The sequence below is a fragment of the Electrona antarctica genome (genome assembly GCF_951216825.1).
Source record: "Electrona antarctica genome assembly, contig: scaffold_84, whole genome shotgun sequence".
In the NCBI taxonomy this organism is placed as follows: Eukaryota; Metazoa; Chordata; class Actinopteri; order Myctophiformes; family Myctophidae; genus Electrona; species Electrona antarctica.
In genome coordinates this window covers 50791-67106 of record NW_027637919.1, presented here as the reverse complement: position 1 = coordinate 67106, position 16316 = coordinate 50791, and the positions used below count along the sequence as shown (strand labels likewise).

Below are 16316 nucleotides of genomic sequence, written 5' to 3'. Positions count from 1 at the left end.
TATTCAAGTTTTATTTGTTCTCGAAATTACACTGATAATGAGTAATTAAACTCATTTTCAGTGTCGTTGAGTAATACAATATCAAATAAATTAATTACATATGATTACAAATAAAAGCTAAGATAAATTTCAAAACGATCTAAAAACAGTTACATATTGTTGGGATCTGTATGGTCACCAAGGTTTTAAAATGACTCAGGGGTACCAATGTGGTCAATTGTAATGTCGTTTGCAGGTCATTCCATGTATTAGGGCCACAGAAGCTAAAAGCAGATCTACCAAATTCAGAATACCTTGAATTTGGGGAAATTACTTGATCTGGTCTGATATGACCTGTTCATTAACTACTTTTAATTAATCTGTTTTTCATCATCATTCATAATGTGTCACTGATGGAACATGAAGCATCGATGGAAAATAAAAATCTAGTGAAGAAAGTTTTTTTTTTGTATATTTGTGTATTGACTTTAAACGTACAGAACCAAACACAGGACAAACTACTGTAACCCATTATGAATACTGTGGAATTATTGTCATGGCTGGAGTTGTCTGTGAAGAGAGACGTTGGTGCTTCCCATTGTATGAATCAACTAGAAAAGGGAACTCTGTTACATTTGCACATAATTTGCTGCATATGAACAGTGACAAGTGTATGTAGCAGGTGTGACGCTACCTATGGACCTATGGGTGTGTATGTGAAATCACTTTAGGCTCTGTGTTGAGCATGGGACTTTGTTTGTTTGTTTGTTAAAAGGATAAAGCTATATTCTGATATAATCATTGTAATAGAGTGTCTGTTCAGTCACAGGGCTCTCCATGTATGTTTAATAAACAATATCATAAAATTCAGTGTCCATCCGGGATATGACGTCTTTATACCACAGCTAAGGTTAGCACTTTCAATATCAAATGACACTCCTCTGTAGTGCTTTTTAAGTGGTGCAACCACTTCATTAAGTAGCTTTGTGTGTGCCTGCATGGCTGCCTGGCTACCTGGCTGTGTCTGAGCACGAAAGTAGCATTTGGTTGGTTTTCAAAACAGTGCAGCCTGTAGCAACTCATAATGTAATAACTGCTCAGCCTAACACACACATACATATTAACTGTATATATGATGATTTCAGGTGTAACAGTACAGTACAGTACAGTACAGTACAGTACAGTACAGTGACCCCCTGGGGACCCCTACACGTCATTTCTCAACCGTTTCGGACGCAGGGTGGCTTGCCGGAACCGGCCCGGCCCCCTGGGCGCGTTCCCATGGGGTTCTGGATGTTCCGGGGACCCCCTGGGGATGGGTCGCGCATCATCGTACCAAAACACGTTCTCACGGATGACAGTTGACTGGCCCTTAAATACCCGCTGCTATATTATTATATCACAACATAATGTTAGCCTATATCAAATATCATTGACCTAAATGGCGTTATATCAACAATGAAAAAAAAGGTTAGGCTCATGTCTGGAAAACGTTAAACATGCGCGATTGACGCATTAGCCTACTTTACCTGGGTAACATCAACTTCTGATACATACTGTATACTTGACATGAAATGATAATCCTGTACCGTCACCGTGTAGCGTTTTGTTTCATTAGCGCGATCGTGATGAAATAGGCTGCAGCTGTTGTTCCGTGGCTGTGCACACATATGAACGGGTGAAGATCATAGGAGGAGGTGAAGAGAAAGAGTCAACTTTTCACGCTGATTTTCCAAACAGTTTCCCAGTTTCTACACTGTAAAATTCAACGAGTTGAGTTAACTCAATAAAAATGCTGAAACTCATTGCCTCAATCGAATCAAGTTAACCTAAACTCAGAATAGTGAGTTAGTGTAACTCGTTCATTCTGAGTAAGCAGTACAAGTAACTTGAAGTAACTTGTTTATTCTGAGTTAGCAGAACTTGGTTATTCAGAGTGTGCACTACACTAACGTGTTTATTCTGAGTTAGCAGAACTTGTTTATTTTGAGTGTGCACTACACAACTTGTTTATTCTGAGTTAGCAGAACTAGTTTGTTTTGAGTGTGCAGCACTATAAAACGTGTTTATTCTGAGTTAGCAGAACTAGTTGGTTTTGAGTGTGCAGCACTATAAAACATGTTTATTCTGAGTTAGCAGAACTAGTTTGTTTTGAGTGTGCAGCCCTATAAAACATGTTTATTCTGAGTTGGCAGAACTAGTTGGTTTTGAGTGTGCAGCACTATAAAACATGTTTATTCTGAGTTAGCAGAACTAGTTGGTTTTGAGTGTGCAGCACTATAAAACATGTTTATTCTGAGTTAGCAGAACTAGTTTGTTTTGAGTGTGCAGTACTATAAAACATGTTTATTCTGAGTAAGCAGTACTTAAACATTATATGTAGCCTGAATCCCTTAATTGCATTTCCTTTCCTGAGAATCCAATAACACAAGTAAGACGCGCAAACGCGGGAAGCGAACGCAGCTCGTAAATTGCAATAACAACAATTAGAATAAATTACGTACTTTTTAAGGTTTTTTTTAAGTTAAGTTTTTTTAAATTAAATGTTTTTTCAAGTTATTTTTTTAGTGTGTGTATGTGTGCGTGCGTGCGTGTTTCTTTTTTAGGTTTTTTTTTAAAAAGTTTTTTCTTTAAGTTTTTTTTTAAGTAAATTTTTTTTTTTAAGTTAAGTTTTTTGTTGTGTGCGTTTTTCCTTTCGAAGTTTTTTTTTTAAGTTAAGTCTTTTTTTAAGTTAATTTTTTTTTTAAGTTAAGTTTTTTGTGTGTGCGTTTTTCCTTTTTAAGTTTTTTTTTTAAGTTAAGTTTTTTGTGTGTGTGCGTTTTTCCTTAAGTTTTTTTTTAAGTTAAGTTTTTTTTAAGTTAAGTTTTTTGTGTGTGTGCGTTTTTCCTTTGTAAGTTTTTTTTTTAAGTTAAGTTTTTTTTTAAGTTAAGTTTTTTGTGTGTGTGCGTTTTTCCTTTTTAATTTTTTTTTTTAAGTTAAGTTTTTTTTTAAGTTAAGTTTTTTTTTAAGTTAAGTTTTTTGTGTGTGTGTGCGTGCGTGCGTGCGTGCGTGCGTGTGTGTGTGTGTGTGTGTGTGTGCGTGCGTGCATGTGTGTGTGTGTTTTTGTGTGTGATACAGCTGCGCCCTCTGGTGGTGGGCGGGTGGTGTTACAGTGTGACACACACACACACAGACACACAGACACACACACACACACACAGACGTGATCTGCTGGGTCTCATAGTAAATGCTCACTGCGTTCGCAATAAATGCATTCAAATTAATTCTACAATACAATTACAACTATCTTCATGTGCAAAACAATAATCCAATAAAACAATGCATTAAGTACTGATGTTTATTTTCACAAAGAAATTGTAAAAGAAATACCGTTTTGTACAGTAAGCTTCAAGAAAAACTCTGTAAACAGTATAAGTATATACTGTATTGTACAGAACATCTGTAAACAATGCTGTCTTGAACAGTAAATTATAAATGGTCTTGTACAGTAAACATTTGATTTGTATGTTTACTGTACAAGACAGTATTGTTTACTGTACAATACTGTCTTGAACAGTAAACATCTGTCAACTTCAACCTACTTCAATCGTGCTTATGTGAGAGATGGAACACTTCTGTACTTATCAAGAGATATGAAGCATAACATACTACAGCATCTTGCTGAGAAAATATACAGTTTCAAAGTATATCCAGAGCCAGAAGAGTACATCAGTGTGGCAAAAGCACCATTGCCTTTCTGAGCGTGGTTATGGCGAACCATGGCAAGGCTGGTAACCTATCATAACTAAGATGGGCAACTTTTGCTCAAAGCTTTGAAGAAATAGAGTAGTGGGCCTGGGCTGTGGCTCAGCGGTCCAGGCACCTTGGCCGGTAGCCCGAGTCTGGCAGTGTTCCGCGGGTTCGACTCCCGATCCCGACGGCCTTTACTGCATGTCACTCCCCCATCTCTCTCCCCCTTTTCCCGTCAGCCTACTGTCTGTCCCTCTCAAAAAAAAGAAATGGAGTAGTGGAGGAAGTACTAGCAAATGGGGGTAATAGTAGTAGAGCCAATCCAGAGTTACCGCCATCAAGCAAGGATATCAAGCTGCCAAAAAGAGGTGAAGCAATTATTTGCTTGCTTTACTTGACAAAGAATGCAAAAAGCCTAAAAAATGGCAGAATGATTCTCATGATTCTTGGAACCGTCCAAATGCCACTCATCTCAAAACGTATAGACCAAACATTCCCACTACCCAGACGAGAGATAGTAAATCAGAAGCCTGCTGTAACGAGCGTGGTAGAACGATGGCCAGCAGTTTTCACAGTCAGTAAGGGTAAGCTACTGTTTTTACTTAGAAAAATGTCTGCAAGGTTGAGCTTCCTCCAAGGCACATTGTACTTTCCCATCCATCAGCATCAGAAAATGTTTTTCAAATTGAAGTGTACCTGGTCTTTCTATATCATAACCTATAATAGCTGTTAGCTTCGCGGCACCAAGCGACACACGAAGGCCAGTGTTCTCTTCTCTCAGCAGTGGACAGGCTCTCTGTGTCATCTGTGCTGCAGTCTGTGTCTGATGTTGAGGTTGGCGTTGAGGTGGGCATTACGGATGGTGTTGCTGTCGGTGTTCAGTGGGTGTTGCCGTGGGCGGGCGGTGCTGTAGGTGATGAGGTGACCTTATCTGTGAGATGGCCGGGTGGATGGGACAGGTGGACGGACGGTGAACCCAGATGAGCCGGACACCTGAGAACAAAAGTTAAGCCAAGTATGTAAAACAACAATAATAATAGCTTGAATATAAAATAGACAATAATTCAAGTCCCCATTCATTTAAATCCTCCGCCATTATATTTCCCTCTACGCTAAATCTATGCTGAATGTGACACAAGTTTACAACGATTACTGATTTTAATCTACAGTACTGGTCTACAAGCTCACAACATGCACCTACCCGTGGTCTCAAAGAACTTCTCCAGCACCTGTAGTTCCTCCTGTGACCAGGGGCCAGCATTCTCCGGTGTAACTTTGAGCTGCAGCGTCTGGTAGTTCTTTGGGTTTAGAGCCACGCGACACTTGAGCACCTCCGTCTTGAACATGATGACACCTGGTTCGTTGGAGTTCACGATGGACAACTGCAGGAGGGAGGGAATCGAGGGATGAATTAGCAAAGAAACAATGGGAAGTTTTTGGATGAATTACTGTAAATGGAAGGAAAGAGGCTAGAAAGACACTCTACGTAAAAGCCCTGCGGAGCTGTGCAACACTCACATTGGCCTCTTTCTGGATAATGCTCTGCAGGTGGTGTCTCATGATGACAGAGCCCAGAAGCGTTCCAGTGGAGGAGAGGTAGCTCCCTGCCATGCCCGGCACCAGGCAGGGCATGGTTGAGGGGAGCCAGAGCATGTCAGTGAGGATGGTGGGGATAGAAGGAGCCCATGGACGCTGAGGTAGAGGCAAGGCATACTACTGGGCATGACCTGGGAACCTGGGCAAACAAACATTAAGTTAGATTTCATGATTCATTCTCTTCAAAGTAAAAGTACACGATCAAGATGCTGCTGGTAAATCTCACAGTTGTGTCTGAGGACAGACAAAAATAATCTGTACAAAGGAGAGCAATGCTTACTGGTCACAGTACGTGCGAATGAGGGTCAGCACTCAGCGATGGGCGAGTGGAGATGGGTTTCCAGGGGACATTCCATGCATACGTGCCCCTGGAGAAGGCCCTGGGACCTGGGGAGAGCCTGGCCACTGGCCACTCTGGCTTGGAGACACCATGGCATATGGAGAACTGGGATCTAGAGCACCTGGGCAAAAAAGTCAGTCATCAGCAGCCACATGGACTTCACTTACTGCCTGCCAACCCAAAGAAATCCAAATGCATGCACTAGTGTGCCCACTGTCGATTCACTTCATAAGACCTATTGGCTATTGGCTAGCTAACTTCTGTGTGGCACTGCCCTAAGGCCAAGCAGTGACTAGACAAAACATCACTAGTTTAGCCAGTCCTTGCCCAGCCGTTTCAGATTAGAATTAACCCCATGTCAGTTTACCGTGGGGGCTGGCAAAGCTTTTCTGGCCCATGGCTATCCCCAAAGAGAAAGGATGGGGTAGGACCAAAGGGAGAGGGTGCCCTCAGTGCTCCACTCGGGAGCCAGAGGTATGGATGGTCCCTGTACACATGCACAGCACACCAAAGGGCTGGTATAAATTGACAAGTTCCTCGCAAGCTTCGGCTGGGGGACTGAGACAGTGCAGGATGGAAGGAGCAGGACTGGCTGTATGCTTAAGGCTCATACATAGTCTGGATTTTCGGTGGTGAGGTGACCACCACTCCGGTGGTGAGGTGACCACCGGAGCTGAAATAACGTTGAGCGGTGGTGAGTAAAAACAGAGAGAAGGGCTGGGGCAGTGGTTTGCTCTTCACAGCGGCTTGTGACGTCGTGTTGTAGTTCGGTGGTCACCTAACCACCGAAAATCCAGACTATGTATGAACCTTTACTACCTGCTAGGCAATGAGGCGTGTGTCCAATGTTTATGACACAAACAAGATGATTCTCATGTCAATCAAAAAGGGCACTCACTCTCACGCATTATTATTATTATGCTCTAACATGGTTTGCTTTGACATGTCTACACATAATTAGGACAGACTAAATTTCTTTCTTATCAACATAGCCTACGAAACATTTCTTCAAGTAACATCTTCCCAAAACAAATCAAATATATCCCGCAAATCATAGAACTCCATTTTATTTAGTCTGTTGTGTTGACAAGAAAAAAAACCTACGCCAGCCTTATCCTTTAACCAAGAGAGCGTGGCCGATGAGTGTGAACTGAAAAACAGAATGTTTTGATGGTGGGTTGACAAGCTCAGGCAGCAATAAATACCTAAATTAAATGCATTTTAATATACAAACACACACATACTGTAGACTTCTTCAGTCCATAAAAAAACATAAAAGCTGGGCTCCACATGGTATCTTTACCTGGTGACTGGGTGGGCATTATGGAGGGTGATGGCTACGTTGGTGTGGTAAGGTGTTGGTGGCGACATGAGTGGTGGGTACACCCCTCCCGCACCACCTTTCATTTGCTGCTGCTGGGCTTGCAATTGGTTCACCAGGGTGTCCATCACGTCTGCGAGCATCCTGGTTGCTGTCCACAAACATGTTGAGGAATGTCTGCAATGGAAGTAACATAAACAAGAGTAGAGGAAAATGAAGAACATGATAAAGACAAAGTTTAAGGTTTAGCTTGCAACACACAATGCCTTCTGTGTGGAAACACGGGCTAGGAAAAACTAGGCTTAACAGGAACATCCAATGAGCCTCGCTCCATGTGGCCCAGTATGTACAGGCATTTATCTCCAGGTAGCTTCGGCAGAGTCATCGTCTATCCTAGATAAGATGCAGCACTCCGTAACTCTGCCTTGTCACTATGCCAATACCTTGAGTCCCGGGGCCGGGTAGAAGCCCTCTATGATCTTTGTGTTGTCGAAGAGGTTGTAGGCACTGTCTCGAATGGCCACCACCCCTCAGCTTCTGCAGTACATGTGTTGCGGAAGGCCAGGCGGATGTGTGTGGTTGACTGGGGTAGGATGGAGAAACACTGTAGGCTGTGTTGGTGCGCTGTGTCAGACCCAGCATGGGCACGAGGCTGATTGGATGAAATGAGGGATGACACATTTAGAGGCTAAGACAATGTGGTGGAAAAGAAAAGAAAACTACAAAAACCACATAACTCAACACACCTGAGGTGATCGCTTTGTATGTGTGTATACACCTTGCTCCTTGTGCCGTTGGCCAGCACCAGTTCAGCCACTCAGGTGTGGTTGTTCCTGCCCTGCAGGCAGAAGGTGCAGTCCAACAGGGAGCGTTCTAGAGCTCTCTGGGTTTCCTCTCCTACCTCTTTACTGGGAGGGATTCTAGGGAAAGGGAGAGATAAGCGATTTTGTGGTCAGTATATTTTCAGCAACATTTCTTGAAATAGTTTGATGGTTGTGCTTGTGTGTGTGTATTAACTTGAGAAGGCGTATAGCGTGACTGCATCCGTCTCACTCCACCTGGACTTCTTGGTTGGGGATCTCCATGTTGGACAGCTAGACACACACACACGCCGACAGACATGCACATTAGTCTGGTGAACCGTGAGGAGGGGAAATTAGATGCAAGAACAGAAAAGAATGGCTGGATGTGTTCATAGGAAGACAAAAGTGAGGAAGATTGTTAGAGAAAGCCGGAAACAAGGTCTTTGATTCCTTTATCAAAAAGGGAGGGAGGGAGGTAATAACACCCCTCAGAAGCTAATGGTGGTAAGCAAAACGTGATAAAAGGCGTGTTGCACAACTAGAGGCCCTGGGTGTCCCAGGTTCGATTCCAGGCCAGGCCAGCAATGTGCCGATGACGTGTCCTATAAGCAAGACCCCTAAGATATGGGGACATACCTGTACCTCTGCTTTGAGGCCAATGAAGAGCATGTTGGTGTCACACATGGCCACTAGGTTTTTTGTTGAAGGCACACATCTCTACAGATCGCTTGGGCTTCTTTGGCTCCAGAGCCCTCTGGTCTCCAGACATCTAATGCACAACACAGAGAAATGTAATCTCAACATACACAACATATCAAAAGAAGCTACTTTATACTAAGCAAACAACAAATCATAATACCAGTAAGCTGATCCTAGACTCTTCTACACATATCTACCTTCCTATTTGTTCCGGGGCGGGCCCCTTTCCCTGTCATGGTGTCTTGGACAAGTTGCTCAACGTTGGGTTTGAAGAGTTGCAGGAGCTGGGCACATGGCAATTGTCCATCCTCGCCATCCAGCTGCGACACAGAGAGGAAGGAATACTTGTACTGTAGGTCTGTAGGACAACCAGGCACATCCAACATCTCCACAACCTATGGGTAAGGAGAGATGAGTGGGAAGAAGAGAGGCAAGAAAATAAGAGATGATAATTGAACCAAGGAAGAAAGAGATTGTAAAAGAATGGAAAAGCCCATGCAAAGGAGTGATTACGTAATTTAATAAAGGACTGCCATTGATTTCATGAATCATGCATGAGTAACTCACAATGTAGTACTGTGGTAGTCGCATGAGCTTGATGAAGAGCTTGTGTTTGGATAAATCGCCTACAGGATGAGACGTGGCGTTGTTGAGGACATCTGTGCACACGGTGGGGAGGTGCTTCAGACTGTCGACAGCGCTGCTCACCCAACCACAACCTGGACAGAGAGAAAGAGATTACGATTCTAAAGAATTTCACATTTCAAATTCTTATCCTTGTATAATTTCAGGGGGTGGACAATGGACATACTTAGCTGCTGTAGCCAAGATATAATACACTTCATGTCATCGTTGATGGTCTTCTTGATGTCATCCAGCATGGACTGGTCTGTTGAGTAGGGATTGTTAGTATAGGTTTAGAGATGAAAAACACAGGTCGATGTTAACCTTATAATTGTTCTTTAACTTATTTTGCGTTTGCCCTTTACCTACCTATTGCATATACTATAGCATGGGCTGGAACAACCATGAATGCAGGTCTACAAAGATATGCAGGCACTCAGAGCGACCACAGGGCTCGAGAATAGGAATGAACAGAGTCGGTAATGCGGTCTCAATAAATGCTGAAACACATTTAAAAACAGACGAACAATAAGAAAACATATACATGCATTCAACTCTCTGTGTCCCATGTGCATTCATAAATTATATCTTGGAAATGAAGGTACCAAATGTCACATGTTGACAAGATAATACTGACTGGCCTATGGAGGACAGGGCAGTGTAGCAAATATCTGAACAATCCTGCATATACAAAATCTCTGAATTTTAGCTGAGCTCATGTCAAGCAATGTATTACAAATATGTTACAATCAGATATCTTAATTTGTTGTCACAGACAAGGGGGACAAGAGTCTACTATTCTTCACTTGCACAATGTAGGAGGCGGGACTAAGGGGGACTTCCTGTTGGGATATCACCCCTGTGTTTCCTTCCTGTCCATCGGGAGTGCATGTAAGTCAGTCATTTTCTACGGACAATTATAGTATTTTCTCGTCACGTTTAAAAAAAACTTGTATTCATACGGTTCATTCATTTACCATTTGTTTTTATTGTAATGTTTTATTTATGGTTTTTTTCTCAAGGGGAAAGTTGTATGCTCCAGTGCCTGTCTGTGCTGCTGCACTATACATACAGGAATACAGTACAGTGGAATACAGTACAGTACAGTACAGTACAGTACAGTACAGTACAGTGGAGCACAGCACAGTACAGTGGAGTAGAGCACAGTACAGTGGAGTACGGTACAGTACAGTGGAGTACAGCACAGTACAGTGGAGTACGGTACAGTACACTGGAGTACAGTACAGTACAGTGGAGTACAGTACAGTACAGTACAGTGGAGTACAGCACAGTGGAGTACAGCACAGTGGAGTACAGCACAGTACAGTACAGTACAGTACAGTGCTGTACTCCACTGTACTGTACTGCACTGTACTGTACTGCACTCCGCTGTACTGTACTGTACTGTACTGTATTCCACTGTACTGTGCTGTACTCCACTATACTGTACCGTACTGTATTCCACTGTACTGTACTGTACTGTTCTGTACCGTACTGTACTGCACTCCGCTGTACTGTACTGCACTCCGCTGTACTGTACTGTACTGTACTGTACTGTACTGTACTCCACTGTACTGTACTCCGCTGTACTGTACTGTATTACACTGTACTGTACTGTATTCCACTGTACTGTACTGTACTGTACTCCACTGTGCTGTACTCCACTGTGCTGTACTCCACTGTGCTGTACTGTACTGTACTGCACTCCGCTGTACTGTACTGCACTCCGCTGTACTGTACTGCACTCCGCTGTACTGTATTCCTGTATGTATAGTGCAGCAGCACAGACAGGCACTGGAGCATACAACTTTCCCCTTGAGAAGAAAACCCTAAATAAAACATTACAATAAAAACAAATGGTAAATGAATGAACCATATGAATAAAGGTTTTTTTTAAACGTAATTAAAAAAATTACAAGTGACGAGAAAATACTATAATTGTCCGTAGAAAATGACTGACTTACATGCACTCCCGATGGACAGGAAGCAAACACAGGGGTGATATCCCAACAGGAAGTCCCCCTTAGTCCCGCCTCCTACATTGTGCAAGTGAAGAATAAGCTTTCGTTCTCAAACTTTTCATGTCAAGGGCCCCCAAAAATATATGCAATTGGCCACCGATCCCCATCTGAAAATATGTTGTTCCAGGGACCCCCCAGAAGCAAAGATTTGATTTAAAAACGTTTGCTCTGAAAGAATATATATTCAAAGATTTATGCCACATTTTCACAATTTTTCAAAAATAGATCTACAAGCTCGTAGCACAGCACTCAGTGGCACGCTATGAGCTTGTAGATCTGCTATCTTTGAATAGCTAAAGTATAACATAATGCTTAAAACACCAACAGGGTTCCCGCCCAGAATGGGTTAAAGGGATAGTTCCGATTTTTTTTAACTTAAGCTGTATGAAATACTTTACATTAATATAGTGGTTGCAACTGTATTAGTTGATTGCCCGAGTCCCGTGGTGGGAGTTCTGCTCTGGTTTTGGTCAATATTAAGTAGTTCCGGTCATTTTGTGGGGAGCACAGGGGGCCACGCAGTAAAAGTAAATTAATCCACAAAACTAACGTCATTTGTATTGTTGACCTATTTCTAAAATATTAGCGCAACTTCCGTTCAACTTTGACCCCTCTATCACATGGAACAATTTTTTGGGCGTAGTGATATGGACACAAAAAAACATAGTTCCATGTGATAGAGGGGTAAAAAATGAACGAAAGTTGCACTAATATTTTAGAAATGGGTCAACAATACAAATGACGTTAGTTTTGTGGATTCATTTACTTTTAATGCGTGGCCCCCAAGCCCCCCATAGAGTATAAAGAAGGATAGAGACTCAACTGGCGCGAAGCTCCGCCCCCCCCGCTATTCATGTCAGTGGAAGTTGCTCAGTGGCGTTTTGAAGCACCCGGAGTCCATCTCAGAACGTCTACTTCCACATTTGACCACCACATTTTGGTGGTCCTCTTAGGCTCTTACCACTAGGGCCCAGTGCAGTGCTTCAACGTTGGAGCGCCTCACTGGCCCCTTGGTGGCCCCCTGTGCCCCCCACAAAATGACCGGAACTACTTAATATTGACCAAAACCAGAGCAGAACTCCCACCACGGGACCCAGGCAATCAATTAATACACTATATTAATGGCAAGTATTTCATACAGCTTAAGTTAAAAAATTCGAAACTATCCCTTTAAATCCTCTGCCATTATATTTCCCTCTACACTAAATATATGCTGAATGTGACAAAGCTTACAACGATGGCTGATTTTAATCTACAGTATAAACCTCTCCAAAAACGACTAGTCTACAACATTTGCCCATGCAGTAACCTCAAGTTCAAGTGATCAAAGTTAGTAGTCAGTGGTTTTCAACCGATTTCATTTCAAGATCCATTATTTATTGGCAATTATAGCCACGGACCATTTGATGACATTTGACAGACGCCAACAGTCAACTAAGGATTTGACCGTGACGTCACAGTCACACGGAAGGGGTAGTGGGGCTGTGTGACGTCACTGACTTTCCCTTATGGCTTTAGCTAGCCGTTAGCCTAAAAGCTACGTGCAAATAGCCTATAAGTGAAGGGATGTTACCCTAACCCATAAACATAACAACGTGGCGATTTAATGAACACAAACAACTGCTAATGTTACAGCAGACACGTGTGCTGCTGCAGATTATAGAGAGACACGTTACGGCCCGTAACGTGTCTCTCTATAAACTGCAGCAGCACACACCGAACCGAACGTAACAACAACAAGGCTTGAAAAAAGGCTACATTTTCGTCATGTCTCGCAGTCACTCAAACATGGGTGAAATCATTTCACTTGCTGCCCGTACACACACGCTGGTAGAAGGGGCTTTTATATACCCTTCAGTGAGTCTGGTAAATAACCTACTGTTTTACGAAGTCAAAACTACTGCATTGCGCGGTGTTTTTGTAAAGCAGCCAACAACACCATGCCCGTTGTAGACGATAAACAGTAGTAGGGAAACAGATAAAACTCTAAACAGTAGGGAAGCAGATAAAACACACAATTTCAACACAGTGAAACGATTTGAGAAATGATAAAATATGTAGGACTACTCACCAAATATAAAACGTATTTGCGGAGAGTGGAGACAGTTACATGACCTGTTGTTGTTCTTCCTGAAAGTGCATTCAGTGAACAGCAGCGCGGGCTTTCAGAGAAGTACCGCCCTGCTGAGTGCGCATGCGTGAAGAATGGTTCAAACTCAAAGTACTTTTACCAAGTTGACCCAACTCGTTCGACTCTAATGTTCAAGTAACTTACTTTTACTAATTTTTAATTTTCAAAACTTATTTTTTCTAAATTAACCCAAATCAAACACATCAAGTTAGACATCTTTTTTGACCGAAAGTCCAATTAACTTATTTTAAATTAGTTATAACAACAAGTTGAGAGAAACTGAGTTAGACCTACTCCATATTTCCACCTAAACTGGATGATCCAGCCTGTTAAATGTTAGAGTGTAGGAATTACATTTTGGGCAGGCAAGATGGGTCGTCGTCGCCCCCGTCGCACAATCAGTAACACAAAAGGTTTTCAAAGAGATATACCTGCCAGACGAGTAGGAAACAAAGGCTGCCTGAAAGGCATGCATTTGCATTCCAATGGGTGATTGAGGGCTGCGCACTCTACTACGCGCAACGGCCAATCCACTGCCAATCCGCTGCCTGTGTTTGTCCTTTTTTCTTGTGGATTTTGAAAATACGACGGGAAAACTTGTGATTCACTTCTCGCGTACCAGTGGCACAACCGGTCTGCTCTATACCGTACAGTGGGGACCTCATGTTTTTATATTGTCTTGGTGTCATGTGGTAAATGGTGCATTTATATAGCGCCTTTATCCAAGGCGCTTTACGTAGATTGTACATTACATTCAACCATTCACACACACATTCATACACCATTGGCGGCGGAAACCACGCCAGGCACCAACCAGCAAATCAGGAGCAATTAGGGGTTCAGCGTCTTGCTCAATACACTTCGACACTAACTCTGGGGGAGCCCAGGTTCGAACTGGCAACCTTGCGGTTACCATCCAGCCACTCTACCCCTGAGCCACCGCCGCCCCTACATTATTTGTTGTTTTGATGTGGGTGTTTGAACAGAACTTTGAAGATGAATATCCTTCAGAACAATAAAGATTATTATTAGCTTGGTTTGTGGCTGATACCCCTTTAACGTTAGAGGTTGTGGTGACAGCAGCTCCAATGAGTCTCGCTTCAGTTCAAACATGTTGATGTCTGGGACAGAATTTTGCATTGAACATCCATCTGTGGTCGTTTCTGCATCATCGAGCACCACGCATTATTTGAATGTCACATGCAGGCCTATTTTAGACTAAACTATACAGGATGGCAAAAAAAATTAAAACAAAATAAACATGAGGTATTAAGACTTCAAGACACCGAGCATAATAAACACAATTATAAACAAACATTTGAGAACACCAAAAATTAAATTTAAGAGTAGAAAAACAGAGCAGAAAGGTTATTACGGCCCTAAATTTAAAATATAGTGGAGAGCTACAAGCACACTCATTTGTAGCACATGGTGCCTGATCAATGGGCCAATCGAAGCAGTGACTCCCAATTTGTATATACCTGTACTGTATATTGGAGCATGGCTACCCCAGAACACCAGGGGTCCATCCATCCATCCATCTATATCTATGACTATCAGTCATAGTTACACCTGCAGGGTCATGGGTTGTGTCATGGGATAATTAGCCCCATATGTGCCCTCTCCCTACGCTCATTCTGTAGCTCCGAGATGAGGTCACACACTGGGCCCCTCCCACCCCGTTCAGAAACAGCGCATGTTTCCACAAGGAACGATTCTTACCCTTTTCTAAACAATGAATCCAAAACGTGAAGGGGCAGAAGAGGTTTACACTAATTCAAACTTAGCAACGCCAAAGAAAATCCAACTTTAAACGGTTACACGAGCGTCACGGAGGCTGTTTAGCATGTTTTTCAAGGAAGTTGAAAAGCTTTAGCGCCTCCCCGGCGCCTCCCCTGGTCGAAAATTTCCAACTGACTTCAGTTCACTCGACATGCACGGGCACACGCACAAATTCCTTGATAAACATGGAAACGGCTGACTAAACAACCGTTGTAACGCTCGTAACCGTTTAAACTCGGATTTTCTTGGACGTTGCTACATTTGAATTAGTGTAAACCTCTTCTGCCCCTTCACGTTTTGGATTAACCTTTTTAACAGAATCTTCACATACAACTCAATTTTGCGATGGATTACTAACTTTACTTTTGCTTTGTTTTTCTTCTTCTCCATCCCATCGTTCCAGTGTTGAATCTGTGTGGTGTGTGGAGCGTTAAATAGCGGTGGTTCACCCTGTGGTGTTTCTCAGGTACAAAGCTCTTCGGTACAGGGTGTTCTGTTGCTGCGCTGTCTGGCTGACGGGGCTTGCAGTCAGCTTGTTAACTGTTATATTCGGTAGTACGGTGTATCCTCACTACTTCTTGCTGGGCTTTTGGGTGGTGTGCATTTCTGTGGTGTGTTTCTGCTGCCTCTCGGTCCTCAGAGCTCTGAAACAGCCTGGACCAGGAGAAGGACAGAGGGACAGTAGGGAGGGAAACGACCTGAAGAGAAGAGCTTTTAGAATCATTCTGATCAGCTTGGTTGTAATGTCACTGACTATAATGAGCTGTATTCCCATCGTTGTGTTTACACTACTGAATTATTCCAACATAGTTGCTGAAACCATCGTATATATCATCGTATATATCATCACATACTGTATAGTATCCATGATCCATGTTTGTCCAGCCATTGCTCTACCTCCACAAAGCTGGGAAACTGCCATGCTTCAAGGGGCTCTGAAAGCAGGTCAAACAGGATAGATCTATAATGCTGCGTTCACACTGGCAGATGCAAAAGATGCGAAAATGCAAAGATCACAGCATAATTGGATGTGTTGTTGCTTTGTAAAATCTGTTGCTCACACGGTCGTTGACATCATCCAGCGTGCGTCCGTAGTGACGTGTGTCATTGCAGCTACAGTCTTATCTTTGTAGCTTTGCATCTGGAAGTTGAACCCAGCTCAGCTTCAATTTGTAGCTTTTGCAGCAGCCACAAACGTCAGATGCATCTTTGTATCTTCATGCTGGCTTCCATTGACAATTAATGGTAGACTGTATCTTTGCATCTGCCCGTGTGAACGCACTATTATGCA

At 42.8% G+C, this 16316-nt stretch overlaps 1 protein-coding gene and 1 long non-coding RNA gene across 2 annotated transcripts; both read right to left on the bottom strand.

Moving 5' to 3' along the window:
- Positions 1-5638: 5638 nt before the first annotated feature.
- LOC306918565 (mediator of RNA polymerase II transcription subunit 14-like) lies at positions 5639-9105 on the bottom strand. Its single transcript, XM_079531460.1, has 8 exons — positions 9035-9105; positions 8665-8862; positions 8405-8537; positions 7983-8059; positions 7712-7885; positions 7409-7617; positions 6948-7142; positions 5639-5765 (listed from the first exon to the last, which is right to left on the bottom strand). The coding sequence occupies exons 1-3, from the start codon at positions 9056-9058 to the stop codon at positions 8445-8447; spliced, it is 315 nt and encodes a 104-aa protein (XP_079387586.1). The 5' UTR covers positions 9059-9105; the 3' UTR covers positions 5639-5765; positions 6948-7142; positions 7409-7617; positions 7712-7885; positions 7983-8059; positions 8405-8444.
- A 13-nt stretch (positions 9106-9118) lies between these two features.
- Positions 9119-9583, bottom strand: LOC306918564. Its single transcript, XR_013789352.1, has 3 exons — positions 9461-9583; positions 9279-9356; positions 9119-9186 (listed from the first exon to the last, which is right to left on the bottom strand). It is a non-coding gene; the product is annotated as an uncharacterized lncRNA (long non-coding RNA).
- Between the last annotated feature and the right edge of the window lie 6733 nt (positions 9584-16316).